Source organism: Chionomys nivalis, chromosome 4 (assembly GCF_950005125.1).
Source record: "Chionomys nivalis chromosome 4, mChiNiv1.1, whole genome shotgun sequence".
NCBI classification, from domain to species: Eukaryota; Metazoa; Chordata; class Mammalia; order Rodentia; family Cricetidae; genus Chionomys; species Chionomys nivalis.
Window position 1 is genome coordinate 101,700,135 of NC_080089.1, and position 14,810 is coordinate 101,714,944.

The 14,810-nt window shown below is 43.8% G+C and overlaps 1 protein-coding gene across 1 annotated transcript; it reads right to left on the reverse strand.

Moving 5' to 3' along the window:
* Nucleotides 1–4,556: 4,556 nt before the first annotated feature.
* LOC130873575 (U8 snoRNA-decapping enzyme-like) lies at nt 4,557–6,033 on the reverse strand. The gene is made up of 3 exons (XM_057768411.1): nt 5,893–6,033; nt 5,531–5,800; nt 4,557–4,748 (listed from the first exon to the last, which is right to left on the reverse strand). Exons 1-3 carry the CDS (start codon nt 6,031–6,033, stop codon nt 4,557–4,559), a joined length of 603 nt encoding a protein of 200 aa, XP_057624394.1.
* Between the last annotated feature and the right edge of the window lie 8,777 nt (nt 6,034–14,810).

Below are 14,810 nucleotides of genomic sequence, written 5' to 3' on the forward strand. Positions count from 1 at the left end.
TCTATATGATTAAGGTTTAAGTTTTTCACAATGAACAATGAGTTTTTCCTGAAGTGACATTTGAAGTTTCCAGGAAGAAGATGGGGCCCCATAACAACAACTCTTCCTGGTTGATATGATGTCATGATACTGATAGCGCTACTACAAGACCTGTTTTGGGTACCAGCTGCACAAGACGATCCCAACTTGGTTAGCCGAAATGGTGCACATCTTGTACAACATTCTGGCCACACCTCCACAAAATACTCAGAGACTATTTGCAATTTTAAAAGACATTGATCTTGAAATTTAACCATCATTTTACTTTCACAGGATCCCCCAGAAAGAATGTCGCTCCCATGACAGCTGGAAGTAATTCTAGAGGACAACGTCCCCTCTCCCAGTAAAGTTTGACCCTGGGTTTAGGGACATCATTTAGGGGTTGGGAGATTGGGGAGGAATTTTATAAGCTCAGGGATCATTTTGAAAAAAAAAAAAAGAAGAGGGAATGATGGGATAATAGATTTATAATTGTGAGTTACTGTTTTTAGACAAATATATTGGTATCGCTTCTTGTATATTGATACAAAATTAAATTATATTGACTATTGTATGCATGCATGTTTCTTCTCTGTTTAAAACATTTTTATGTATTGACATATATTGTATTGATATATATATAGTACATATTTACCATATTGCAGTGTACATTTCTACCTCTGATTAAGATACTTATATAATGTTTGTTTATTGATATATATTTACCATATTGCAATGTATATTTGTACAGTGTTTATATTTGGAGGTCATTATCCTCATTTGTTACACAGTTGTTTATTGTCTTAGTCTTTAAGTTAGATAGATATTGAGAATTATGTAGATTAATAGTCATCTAAGTTTGTCATTTATAATTAGACTAATCAGGTTCTTTAGATATATAGAGATTATACTCCGTATACATAGATAATCTTCAACTTCTTCAAAGAGCTGTAGAAAATGGCCTTTAATCTAACTCAGAGTTTCGTGATAGTGAGACACAATTGCTCCTGGCAACACTGCTCTATTCCCGAGATAATGTTGAGCACCAAAGACACTCCATCTGGAGCCTTTCTTTTTGGCAGAACTGGCCTTTGGGCAAAGAAATGCCCATACCTCAACCACTGACAGAGACACAGAGTGTGCATCAAAGGATAAAACAGGACTGTCATATCGTGCCAAGACAGGTTAAGATAGTTTTGAAAAGTTCCTTGCCTTTAATAATGGTATGTCAGTTATGTTAGGCCTTAGCCAAAGTTGGTTGACTCAACATTGCAAACGAGACTTTGGGTGATTGCCCAGGTAGTCAGTTGTCTCTGTCAATTGTTGCACATTTTGGATATATCTCGTTTGTTAAGTAATATTTATTCCCTTCTCAGATCTTTGATGGAGTTGAAGATTATATAATTGTAGTTACTCTCTGCATTATTTAGACTCCTTGAGATAGAATGTTTAGCAAAACTTTTGTTTTCAATATTGTTTGTTATATTTATTATTTGTTCTTATTGTATATAGTTGTATTTGGTTTAGTTCTGTCTTATTTAGACAAAAGGGGGAGATGTAGGTATAAGTCCTGCCCCTTAGGGGGCGTGTTCACCTCAGGCTAATGTTTACCTATAAATTTGGCAAGCATGCTCGCTGCGCTTGCTTCTGCTTTCCTGGTCTCCCCAGGAACAGTGGTTCTGTAAGTCTATTTCCCCATTAAAGCTGTATATATTTTTACAATCTGTCTGCATTTGTTTACGCCGTTACATAACTTTATCAATTAGACAGTGCAGCTTAGCAAGAAATCATCTTTAAAATAATCCACAGGTAAAAATGCCCAGTACAACAGAATGTTTCCATGAGATAAACACACTACACTATAGGCAGTGGGGATCTCCCCACACCCATTCACACCATACCAGATACCAGAGAAAGACAGAGGTGGCAGACATGTAAAGGTACAGCAGAAGCAAAAGACATGCTGGAGTCTGTGGTCTTACGACCTTACCTATCTGAGATTTACCCATCAAGGATTTTCCTCCTCTTGGGCTGACACCTGAACTTCTATTGTCACCTGCTGCTCCTCTGGCATGGCCACCAGCACAACAGGAAGCTGGAGGCAGAAGCTGATGCTGAGGTCATGGAGGGATGCTGCTTACTGGCTTGCTCCCATGACTTGCTCAACCTCCTTTCTTATAGAACCCAAGAACACCAACTGGGCCCCTCCCCGTCAAGAAGTAATTAAGAAAATGCCTTGCATCTGGATCTTACAGAGGCATTTCCTCAGCTGAGGTTCCCTTCTGTCTGATGACTCTATGTTAAGTTGACATAAAACTAGCTAGCATACCCCACCATCAACAAATGGCTTTCAAACTACTTACCCTTGAGTCTTAGCTGGCCTCGAATAGCTTGAAAAAGTTACACTGTTCATGTCCAAGGCCAGATCAGGGCCTCAAAGTTGCCACCATGGTCTCCTGAAATATTCTCTGGCAGCTCTGAACCACCATAAGAACAAGAACCAGAATAACACATCCCACCCAAACCAAAAGACAAAATATCATAACCAAGTCTAAAGGTGTGAAGATTTATAAGTTGCCTGACAGAGGAAACAATTGTTTTAAGGAAACCCAGCAACAAACAAACAAACACAACAAACAAAAAACAAAAACCTACACACAATTCTAGAAAGTCAGGAAAACAATACAAGACTAAAGTAGTATTTTAAAAGATAAACGTCACTAAAATGCTACAAATTCTGGGGCTATTAAACACAGTGTATAACATGTAAGATGAAGCAAGGCTGTCTTAGTCCACACAGAATACTGGGAAACCATGGTTCTAGAGCTTGTGACATCCAGAAGGCACAGCACCTGACTTTTGCTCAGCTTCGGGTTAGCAGCTCCTGCTGCATCAGCACATACAGGAAACCACATATGGCAAACAACCATGCCAGGAAGAGATAAACTTCTAGAACTGTCTTTACTTTATGCCAACTCACGCTGTGGTAACTAAATCTTCACAGTCTGGGAGAGCTGCATGAATCCCTCTTTATGACAAAACGGACCATCCGTCAATAATATTACAGAGGGGGTTTCAGGGAAATTGTAAATGCCTAAGTGCAAGAAGGGCAAAGATTGCCAGTCAGATTCAATACAAACAACAACATACCGAGATTTAATGGAGTGTGTTCATCCATGAAAGCGGCACACTGTAGCCCCTACACAAAATGCACAAACTTTAACCATGCAGTACATGAACACACCCTCTTTTCAAAACACAGAATCATCTAAAACCAGATTTGGGAAAACGTGTGGTTCCCAAACCTTAAACGGGTCACTATCTGGCCCTTCAGTGGAGTCTTCACCAGCAGGGCTGAGTCTCTGTCTTCTTACTACACTGGGAAGCTGAAGGGCCCAGAGTTCCATTCACAGTGTCTTTCCCTAGAACATGGCAGGCAAGACAGGCTGGGTCAATTCCCTTCCTAAATTCTCCAGAGAGGGCAAAACACTCAGAGGTCTTATGTTCAAGACTTATGTCTTAAGTCAAGACAAGATGCCGTCTCCACCTTCTGGCCCTTAGGTTCAGGTGATGGTGAAAGACCCCAGCTTAGCTGCTGTAACGCCATTTTGCAAGGCTTTCACACAAACAAGTATAAGTTCAAGGTAAAGTCGGTACTCCTAGGCTGCCAAACAGGATATCTGTGGTCAGACATCAGGCCTAGGAGTGGAACGAAAAGTTCTGGGAAAAACCACATGTGCCCTAGATAGAGCCAAGTCAGCTATTATCAGATCTTCATGTCCCCGAGGAGCTTGTCCCCAAGTGAACCCATCACCTCATTCGAACTGACCAATGGGATCCCTGTAACCATACATCTGCTTCTGTATGACTGCTTCTGCTGCCCGTTTCCATATAAAAGACCCCCTGCCCAGCCTGAGGGCACGCAAGTCTTCCAAAGAGACTCTGGCGCCTGCAGGTACCTGTGCACCGCTCAATAAAAAAAACCTCTTGCCGTTGCAGCCAGTGGTCTCTGACTGTTCCTTGGGTTCAGGGGTCTCCTCCTGAGGGAAGGTCCTCCCCGAGGGTCTTTCAATGGGGGAAGAAAAGGAGAGGGACAGAGCTCGTTAAGGCCTTTCCCAACTCTATGGAACCTGCGGGTTTGGTGAAGTTTCAGGTAAAGCCATTTTCAAGAGGAAATCCCCTGCCTCTGCTCCTCCAGCAAACATGAAGCTGGATACTAGAAGGCAGTATTACAAAAAGGGAAGGACTCTCCCTTGCTTAGCAAAGAGGTGGGGATGCTGGTTCCTGGTTAAAGTAGACATGAGGGAGATGGCACCGTGTGCATATCTGGGGTACCCCGGGTCTGTGAGGATGCACATGCGTAGGGAAGGACTCACATGTTCAGGCCCCTGCAAAGGGCTGTAGAATTTGATGCCATAAGACAAGATCTTCTGTTCAAAACACATTGCGTTACACTTCTGCCTTTTAATCTGGTATCCGTTGCCATCTCTCAGGCCCAGAAAACACCCCCTCCCCCAGACTCCTACAACCAAGGTCCTTCATCTCAGCCTCCTTTGTATAATTCGTTCCTTTAGGATTGAAACGGTTTCAGGATCCAGAATTCCCAAGTCCTGGAGGGCTTCCAGGAGCTGCTCCCTGGAAGCACCAATGAAAGAATTCTCTAGGAAAGCGGGCAGGCCTCCCATGCCATCCTGCAAGATATACAGGGGCACCCGCACCAGGCCGAAGACCTGTGAAGGGGAGCAAACAGGACAAGACATAATTCTCACCACAACAGCAAGGTTTCTAGAGCAGACACCCCTTTAGAACAAGTCCCAAGGGTTCATATTTCTGTGAGGCCCCTTGGGTCTAACCCTGTAGAGGCAAAGGTCCCCCGAAGTATGCTCGGTCCATCTCCGTGCTAATCCCGCCTACTGCGATATCCTGTGGCCTGAATCCAGGCATGGCAGACGCAGGCATAGCCCTGTACGTGAGGAGTTCTATTCCAGCTGTGTAGGCCTGGCTGGGGAACTCGAGACAACTGCAGACTCACAGGCCTTCTTAAGGAGGGTTGTCGGAGGAAAGTCTCCACCTTGCTTTCTCCCTAGGGAGCTGCCAGTGTGAAGTCAGGAGTCGCTTCTCCCCTTCTCCCCAGGAGTTTGGTACTTGCCAGAATTGGAGAATCCCTTCCATGTATACACCTGTGCCCCTACTCCCCTGGGCCCAAACTGCTATTGTGGTATGCCTGATCCATACTTGGGAGAGTGTGTTCTAGAAAATTCTCTGCAGAGGACAGTCATGGTGTGTGTGTGTGTGTGTGTGTGTGTGTGTGTGTGTGTGTGTGTGTGTGTAATACTTTCATAGGTGGCCATACTGACAATATTACCCAGCCTGGAGATGTTTAGAATTTTGACTAGTCCTGCACACTGGGAAGGACAAAATGGCCAGCGACCAGAACCTCCCAAGGGGCTTTTCCTTGAAAAGGAACCACAGGGAAGGGAAGTAAGGGTAAGAGATCCCAGGCTAGTCCCACCTCCAATCCGTAGTCTTTGGCTAGCGGTGCCTTGGCTTCCACAGCCTGGAGCTGCTCTAGGGTCAGACACTTGGTATAGAAGTGGGCCACCACTTTCGACTTGGCATCGCTGAGGGAGCTTCGGTAGTCGCTGTGGACCACACTGAAAGTGGACACACCCTCACCCAGCCTATTCAGCAGTTTGTCATTCAACCCGTCCTCCAGGGTGGGGCTGTTATCGGACACAAAACCTCCAGGGAAGCCCAGTCGTCCATCAAAGCGCATGTACATCTGAGAGAGAGGGGAGTGGGGATTATTTGGGAGATGAAAAAGTGAGCCTCAGGAAGGGCGCAGAGCTAGGGCAGCGAGCAGTTGTTCCTCACCAGCACGGAATAGCGTAGTGGGATGCGGCCACCGAAGAGCTTGTTTGGATTGGGCGCATACAGCATCACGTAACAAAGATGTCGCCAGGGGGGCCCCAGGGCCAGTGCTTCCGCCAAATCCACTGTATTAGCCGCGGCCATAGATCTTTGCTTTCGTTCACTCTCGTGGTTCGGCAGAAGATTCTTACCCCAGACCACCAATGCCTGCAGGGTTCATGAGCAGAACGACACACCAGTGCGGGGTTTGCTAGGGGAACGACGGCAGCGAATCAGGCTGGGGCTTTTAGGCCCGGCAGTGGAGAAGAGCCTAGGGAAGCTGAAAGCTTCCTCGGGGTTGGGCCTCAGACCAGGGCGTGACTAAAGGTGGGGCTGCAGTACTAAGTCATAGTTAGGAGGGCTACAAAGCTGCGGGTCTCAGGTTGTCTATGTCGGGCCAGATCAAGTTACCAAGCAGTGCGGAGAACTGGAGAATGGGGGTTGGGGTTGGTGCGGAAAGAATGAGTGAATTTTTGACCTTATTAAAAAACAAAAATCCAGAGAGTTCGCTGGTCTCTTCTGATGTGTGAGGTGTCACAACATGAGGTCCTCACCAGACAAACATGCCTGCCCCTTGATCTTGCACTTGCCAGCCCTAATCTTTTTTTTTTACTTTTTTTTAATTGAAAAAAAAATTTTCCGCCTCCTCCCCGCCTCCCATTTCCCTCCCCCTCCTCCCGCCCCTCTCCCCCTCCCCCCACTCCTCTTCTCCTCCCTCTCCAGTCCGAAGAGCAGTCAGGGTTCCCTGCCCTGTGGAAAGTCCAAGGTCCTCCCACCTCCATCCAGGTCTAAGAAGGTGAACATCCAAACTGTCTAGGCTCCCACAAAGCCAGAACATGAAGTAGGATCAAAACTCCGTGCCATTGTCCTTGGCCTCTCATCAGCTCTCATTGTCCGCCATGTTCAGAGAGTCCGGTTTTATCCCATGCTTTTTCAGTCACAGTCCAGCTGGCCTTGGTGAGCTCCCAATAGATCAGCCCTACTGTTTCAGTGGGTGGGTGCACTCCTCATGGTCCTGACTTCCTTGCTCATGTTCTCCCTCCTTCTTCTCCTCATTGGGACCTTGGGAGCTCAGTCCGGTGCTCCAGTGTGGGTCTCTGTCTCTATCTCCATCCATCGCTAGATAAAGGTTCTATGATGATATGCAAGATATTCATCAGTATGGCTATAGGATAGGGTCATTTCAGGTTCCCTATCCTCAGCTGCCCAAGGAACTAACTAGGGACATTGCCCTGGGCACCTGGTAGCCACTCCAGGTTCAAGTCTCTTGCCAACCCTTAGGTGGTTCCCTTAACTAAGATATGTGCTTCCCTGCTCCCCTATCCAACCTTCCTTTATCCCCAATCATCCCGTTTCCCCAAGTCCCCCCCCCCGCCATCCTCTCCTTCTTACTTTTCTCTCCCCATCTCCCCTTACCCCCGTCCCACCCCACCCCCAAGATTCCAATTTTTTGCCCTGCAATCTTGTCTACTTCCCATAGCCAGGAGGATAACTATATGTTTTTCCTTGGGTTCACCCTCTTATTTAGCTTCTTTAGGATCACAAATTATAGACTCAGTGGCCCCTATCCATGGCTAGAAACCAATTATGAGTGAGTACATCCCATGATCTTCTTTTTGGGTCTGGGTTACCTCACTCAGGATAGTATTTTCTATTTCCATCCATTTGCATGCAAAATTCGAGAAGTCGTTGTTTTTTACCGCAGAGTAGTACTCTAATATGTATATATTCCACACTTTCTTCATCCATTCTTCCATTGAAGGACATCTAGGTTGCTTCCAGGTTCTGGCTATTACAAATAATGCTGCTATGAACATAGTTGAACAAATGCTTTTGTCATATGATAGGGCATCTCTTGGGTATATTCCCAAGAGTGGTATTGCTGGGTCCAGGGGTAGGTTGATCCCAATTTTTCTGAGAAACCGCCACACTGATTTCCAAAGTGGTTGCACAAGTTTACATTCCCGCCAGCAATGGATGAGGGTACCCCTTTCTCCACAACCTCTCCAGCAAAGGCTATCATTGGTGTTTTTGATTTTAGCCATTCTGACAGGTGTAAGATGATATCTCAAAGTTGTTTTGATTTGCATTTCCCTGATCGCTAAGGAGGTTGAGCATGACATTAAGTATCTTTTGGCCATTTGAACTTCTTCTGTTGAGAATTCTCTGTTCAGTTCAGTGCCCCATTTTTTAATTGGGTTAATTAGCATTAACTTCTAGTTTCTTGAGTTCTTTATATATTTTGGAGATCAGACCTTTGTCTGTTGCGGGGTTGGTGAAGATCTTCTCCCAGGCTGCCTTTTTGTCTTAGTGACAGTGTCCTTTGCTTTACAGAAGCTTCTCAGTTTCAGGAGGTCCCATTTATTCAATGTTGCCCTTAATGTCTGTGCTGCTGGGGTTATACATAGGAAGCAATCTCCTGTGCCCATATGTTGTAGGGTACTTCCCATTTTCTCTTCTATCAGGTTCAGTGTGTTCAGATTGATATTGAGGTCTTTGATCCATTTGGACTTGAGTTTTGTGCATGGTGATAGATATGGATCTATTTTCATTCTTCTACAGGTTGACATCCAGTTGTGCCAGCACCATTTGTTGAAGATGCTCTCTTTCTTCCATTGTATACTTTTAGCTCCTTTATCAAAAATGAGGTGTTCATAGATTTGTGGGTTAAAATCCAGGTCTTCTATACGATTCCATTGGTCGACTTCTCTGTTTTTATGCCAGTACCACGCTGTTTTCATTACTGTAGCTCTATAATAGAGTTTGAAGTCAGGGATGGTAATGCCTCCATAAGTTCCTTTATTGTATAAGATTGTTTTGGCTATCCTGGGTTTTTTGTTTTTCCATATAAAGTTGATTATTGTCCTCTCAAGATCTGTGAAGAATTTTCATGGGACCTTGATGGGGATTGCATTGAATTTGGCAGAATTGCCATTTTTACTATGTTGATCCTCCCAATCCAAGAGCAAGGGAGATTCTTCCATTTTCTGGTATCCTCTTCAATTTCTTTCTTCAATGCCTTAAAGTTCTTGTGAAATAGATCTTTCATTTCCTTGGTTAGAGTTACCCCAAGATATTTTATGCTGTTTGTGGCTATCATGAAAGGTGAGGATTCTCTTATTTCCCTCTCTGCTTCCATATCCTTTGTGTATAAGAGGGCGACTGACTTTTTGGAGTTGATCTTGTATCCTGCCACATTACTAAAGGTGTTTATCAGCTATAGGAGTTCTTTGGCGGAGTTTTTGGGGTCGCTTATGTACACTATCATATCATCTGCAAATAACGCTAGTTTAACTTCTTCCTTTCCAATTCGAATCCCCTTGATCCCCTTATGTTGTCTTATTGCTATTGCTAAAACTTCAAGCACTATATTGAAGAGGTATGGAGAGAGTGGATAGCCTTGGCGTGTTCCTGATTTTAGTGGGATGGCTTTATGTTTCTCTCCGTTTAATTTGATGTTAGCTGTCGGCTTGCTGTAAATAGCTTTAATTATATTTAGGTATGACCCTTGTATCCCTAATCTCTCCAAGACTTTTATCATAAAGGGATGTTGAATTTTGTCAAATGCTTTTTCAGCATCTAATGAAACGATCATATGGTTTTTTCTTTCAGTTTATTTATATGACGGATTACATTGATAGATTTGCGTATGTTGAACCAGCTCTGCATCTCTGGGATGAAGCCTACTTGATCATAATGGATAATTTTTCAATGTGTTCTTGGATTCAGTTTGCCAGTATTTTGTTGAGAATTTTTGCGTCGATATTCATGAGTGAGATTGGCCTGTAATTCTCTTTCTTGGTTGAGTCTTTGTGTGGATTTGGTATCAGAGTTACTGTAGCTTCATAAAAGGAATTTGGCAATGACTCTTCTGTTTCTATATTGTGAAATACATTAAGGAGTATAGGTATTAGGTCTTCTTGGAAGTTCTGGTAGAATTCCGCATCGAAACCATCTGGTCCTGGACTTTTTTTGGAAGGGAGGTTTTTGATAACTGCTTCTAATTCTTCCCGACTAACAGGCCTATTTAGGTTGTTCACCTGGTCCTGGTTTAACTTTGGTATATGGTATTTATCTAAAAAAGTGTCCATTTCTTTTACATTTTCCAGTTTTGTGGTATACAGGCTTTTGTAGTAAGATCTAATGATTCTCTGAATTTCCTCTGTGTCTGTGGTTATGTCCCCCTTTTCATTTCTGATCTTATTAATTTGCAAATTCTCTCTCTGCCGTTTGATTAGTTTGGATAGGGGTTTATTAATCTTGTTGCTTTTCTCCAGGAACCAGCTTTTTGTTTCATTGATTCTTTCAATTGTTTTCTGTGTTTCTATTTTGTTGATTTCAGCCCTCAGTTTGATTATTTCCAGTCTTCTACTCCTCCTAGGTGAGTCTGCTTCTTTTTTTTTCTAGAGCTTTCAGGTGGGCTGTTAAGTCTCCAATGTGAGCTTTCTCTGTTTTCTTTAAGTGGGCACTTAGTGCTATGAACTTTCCTCTTAGGACTGCTTTCATAGTGTCCCATAAGTTTGAGTATTTTGTTTCTTTATTTTCATTGAATTCAAGGAAGACTTTAATTTCTTTCTTTATTTCTTCCTCAATCCAGGTATGGTTCAGTAGTTGACTGTTCAGTTTCCATGAGTTTGTAGGCTTTCTGGGGGTAGCATTGTTGTTGAATTCTATCTTTAATCCATGGTGATCTGATAAGATACACGTGGTTACTAATATTTTTTTGTAACTGTGGATGTTTGCTTTGTTACCGAGTATGTGCTCAATTTTCGAGAAGGTTCCATGAGCTGCAGAGAAGAAGGTATATTCTTTCCTATTTGGGTGGAATATTCTATAGGTGTCTGTTAAGTCCATTTGATTCATTACCTCCATTAATTCTCTTATTTCTCTGTTAGGTTTCTGTCTAATTGACCTGTCCATTGGTGAGAGAGGAGTGTTGAAGTCTCCTACTATTAATGTGTGCTGTTTGATGGCTGCCTTGAGTTTTAGCAATGTTTCTTTTATGTACGTGGGTGCTTTTATATTAGGGGCATAGATATTCAGGATTGAGACTTCATCCTGATGAATTGTTCCTGTTATGAGTAGAAAATGTCCCTCTCCATCTCTTCTGATTGATTTAAGTTTGAAGTCAACTTTGTTAGAAATTAGTATGGCCACACCTGCTTGTTTCTTAGGTCCATTTACTTGATAAGCCTTATCCCAGCCCTTTACTCTGAGTAGGTGCCTGTCTTTGTGGTTGAGGTGTGTTTCTTGTAAACAGCAGAATGTTGGATCCTGTTTTCGTACCCAATCTCTTAGCCTGTGCCTTTTTATAGGTGAGTTGAGTCCATTGACATTAAGTGATATTAATGACCAGTGGTTGTTAACTCCGGTCACTTTTTTAGTAGTAGATTTAGTGTGTTTCCCTTCTTTGAGTTGCGCTGGTGAAGGGTCTTTAGATGTCTGAGTTATTGTGGTCATTGTTGGACTCCTTGGTTAATGGTTTTCCTTCTATTACTTTCTGTAAGGCTGGATTTGTGGCTACGTATTGTTTAAATCTGTTTTTATCCTGGGAAATTTTGTTTTCTCCATTTATAGTGAACGAAAGCTTGGCTGGGTATAGTAGTCTGGGCTTGCATCCATGGTCTCTTAGTTTCTGCAGTACATCTATCCAGGACCTTCTGGTCTACAAGAGCTAGTTCCAGGACAGGAACCAAAAGCTACAGAGAAACCCTGTCTCGAAAAATCAAAAAAAGAAACAAACAAGCAAACAAACAACAACAAAGAAAGAAATCTCAGTTGTTGGCTCTTCCAGTCTAAGGCATTTGGTTGCAGCAGTGGCGATGGACTAAGATAACAACCTTCAAGACTTTGGAGTCTACAGTGAGTCACCCTGCCAGCAACCCTGCTCTGAAGGGCTTTACATTTTCCACATTACTAAAATGCCAGCATGAAACAGCAGATTTGCTAGGGTCTCAGCCTCTCTCTCCTCTCACAGATACACATGTGCGTGCCAGGTTTCGCAGATGTAAAACGGCAATTTAGTGCAACTGTCTGGGTTGGTGGCACACTTCCTCAGGGGCCGTATCTCGAGCTGCCTTCTCCATGACCTGTTTGGATTTGTCTCTACTGCATCTAGTGATGGTGGAGGTAGATTAGGCTGTTTCAGGACTTTCCACAAAGGGGGTCTAACTTCTCTAGATAAAAGTGGAACCTGCTTCTGTGACGGCAGGATTGGTGGTGCTGTCGTTTGTCAGTCAGTGTCTCGGCTCTTCCACGACTTCCTATGCCCTCCCTTAACCTCCAGCCTCTGTTCCTGTGGTTGCCGGCCCCTCCTCCTCCCCGACTCCTGTGCTCTTCCTTACTTCACCATGCACAGCTCCTACTCCAGGGCCCGTTGGTTCCCACTAGAAACTGTGCTGGACACCAAGACTGTCTAGGTAGAATTTAACTATGTTGTAAGCTCTAGGCTCCCTCAGTTGGAAAATGAAGGAATTACGTGTGTTCAGTGACCTGCCCTCTCTCACCCCCTCTATATATGTAAATATTCCATGTGTAAACATCTGCACCTATATTAATCAGAACACGGCTTCACACTGACGTTTCCAGCTCTGACCGCTGCAGCATGGACCACCCTGGTTCCCCTCTACCTTTCAAATATATTCATTTGAATTTCTTATAAATGGGTGAATTACAACTTAGCTTCAATCTTTTAGCATTCTCTGTTTTCAAACACACACTTTATTTAGTTCTGTTGTTTGCCTGGGCTCCTTCAAACAGCTAGGCTTCTTTGTAGATCTTCTATTACAAGATAAGTTACCAAACTCCAGTGCTGTCTTCAGCAATGCTCACAGTCACTGCTAAGGAGCCTTGTTTTTAACTTTAAACATAGCAAAGTCACAAGTGGTGATTCAAACCCACGATCCAATACTTGGCAGCCTGAGGCAGGAGGATCACTGAAAGTTGGAGGTCAGCTGGACATGGAGAATTCCAGGGCACTGTGGACCATGGAGTGAGAGTCTCTCCCTGATACACACACCAGTGTGTGCCTAAACTTAGTACCTAGGAGGAAATGTAAACCCGGTGTGCATTCAGCAGGGATACAAAGAGTGCACCCTGTCTTGGAAGACACAACTCCAGTAGATTCTATTTACTTTCTTGAAACATTCTGAAAGCCACAAAGACAGGGTCCGTGCTTTGTCTGGGCTTCTTTGAAAAGGAATGTCTCTATTTTTTCTTTGTGAGACGGTCCTCCCTATTTGTAAAATTTGTAAAAATCATTGCCCCCACCCCAAATAAAGTCTGGGTCTTTGAGTATCAGGGAAAGGACAGAAAGCTAGAAGGTTAGCTTGTTGCCATGGTGACATATGATCAAGCACCAGCCCCGAACAGCATGCAGTAAAACACAGTGGTCTCTTGCTCTGGAGTTTGTAGGTTGTATGAATGGCTGTGTTTTGTTGTATAGAGGCTGGGCTGCTGCAGGGGGACTCTGCTTCAATTCCCATATTCATGTGTCATATGATAGATGGACAGGCTAGAGATGACAGCAAGGTGACAACGTATCCGGAGACCAGCACACTTCCAACTCAGCCAAATTGGGCTCCATGGAGAGTCAAAGCATTGAGAAATAGCCTTAAGGTTACAAGGTCACCGTCAGGGAGTATAGGGAGGGGTGAGGTGAACTAGACAACTCCATCTATCAGAGCAGTGAAAATCGCATTTCTGAAGAACAAAAATGTTTCTAGCTGCTGAGGCACTGCCTCCCGGACTAATGTGGAGTCCAGTTGCCCATTCTGCGTGTCTTAGTCTGTCTCCTGTTGCTATAACAACTGCATTAGTGCCCACAGGCCAGGCCATTTATAAAGAACAAAGCACTGCTCACATTAGTTCTAGAGATTAGAAGGTCAAAGGTTAAGGCGCTACATCTTGTGCTAACCTTCTTGCTGATGGAGACTCTTTGACAAATCACCAGGTGGCACAGGCATCACATGGCCATAGGAGCCATGTTTTATGACAGATAGATGATCCGCGGACCAATAACTGCATGCACCATCCAGGCAGGCAGAATTTTTTTTCACTCAATCACTGCTTAAAGGTCCCACCTAGTCTTGCTTTTTACTGTCTCACTAAGATTAAACATCAACAGGTTTTGTTGTGGTCCTACATAGATTCTAATGACCATTGTATTCCTAGTCAATATTTATCAATATACTAATTATTTGTTGAGCCATATTTATGAACAATTTTCTGAAATTGGGAAAAACCTGAGGACACCATGTGATGATGGTTTTGAGGCTATCCTGGCAGCTTAGCAAGGCGAAGTGGGTGGAGATTGTTTGGAAGATAAAGTTGGTCCTGCGAGCCAGCAACTCATCCGTATCTGCAGAGCAGCCTTCAAGGGTCACTCAAATGTCTGCAAGTGATTCTTTTTGGGGCTGTGTTTGCAACGGTAATAGTAGAACCTCAGAAGTGAAGGAATGCTCGTGGATGAAGGTCCAATGACAGAAGTTCAAGTAGGCTAACCCCAGCCATTGGGTCTTCCTTCAACACGACGAGCATCTATCTACAGCCATCTGAAGTACCTCTACATCCGAGACCAAACATGACGACAATTTCCCATGATTCCCTCTATTAGCTGCACTCTTCGCAGTGCTAGTCAGTGGTAGACAAGAAAGAGATTCGGAGGAAATGAATTGCTCTAGATCACAGGAATGGCAGGAGAAGGCCTAGGAGCCACACCAACTGGTGTTCAACTTCTCCCTCAGACAGATTATGGGAGGCAGAACTATTGTTAAATGTTGTTTCTTTACTGTGTCCCTAACCCTGCTTCACCAGCACACACACACACACACATACACACACACACACAGGCATGCACACAGCACACAGACACCTGTTCCTTC

What these genes read in the sequence shown, in the direction of transcription:
- LOC130873575 (XM_057768411.1), bottom strand. Translation starts at nt 6,033, where the DNA reads ATGGCCGCGGCTAATACAGTGGATTTGGCGGAAGCACTGGCCCTGGGG. An exon ending in CACTACGCTATTCCGTGCTG is followed by an intron (nt 5,801 to 5,892) that starts GTGAGGAACAAC and finishes CCTCTCTCTCAG; the next exon opens with ATGTACATGCGCTTTGATGG. An exon ending in CCAAAGACTACGGATTGGAG is followed by an intron (nt 4,749 to 5,530) that starts GTGGGACTAGCC and finishes TCCCCTTCACAG; the next exon opens with GTCTTCGGCCTGGTGCGGGT.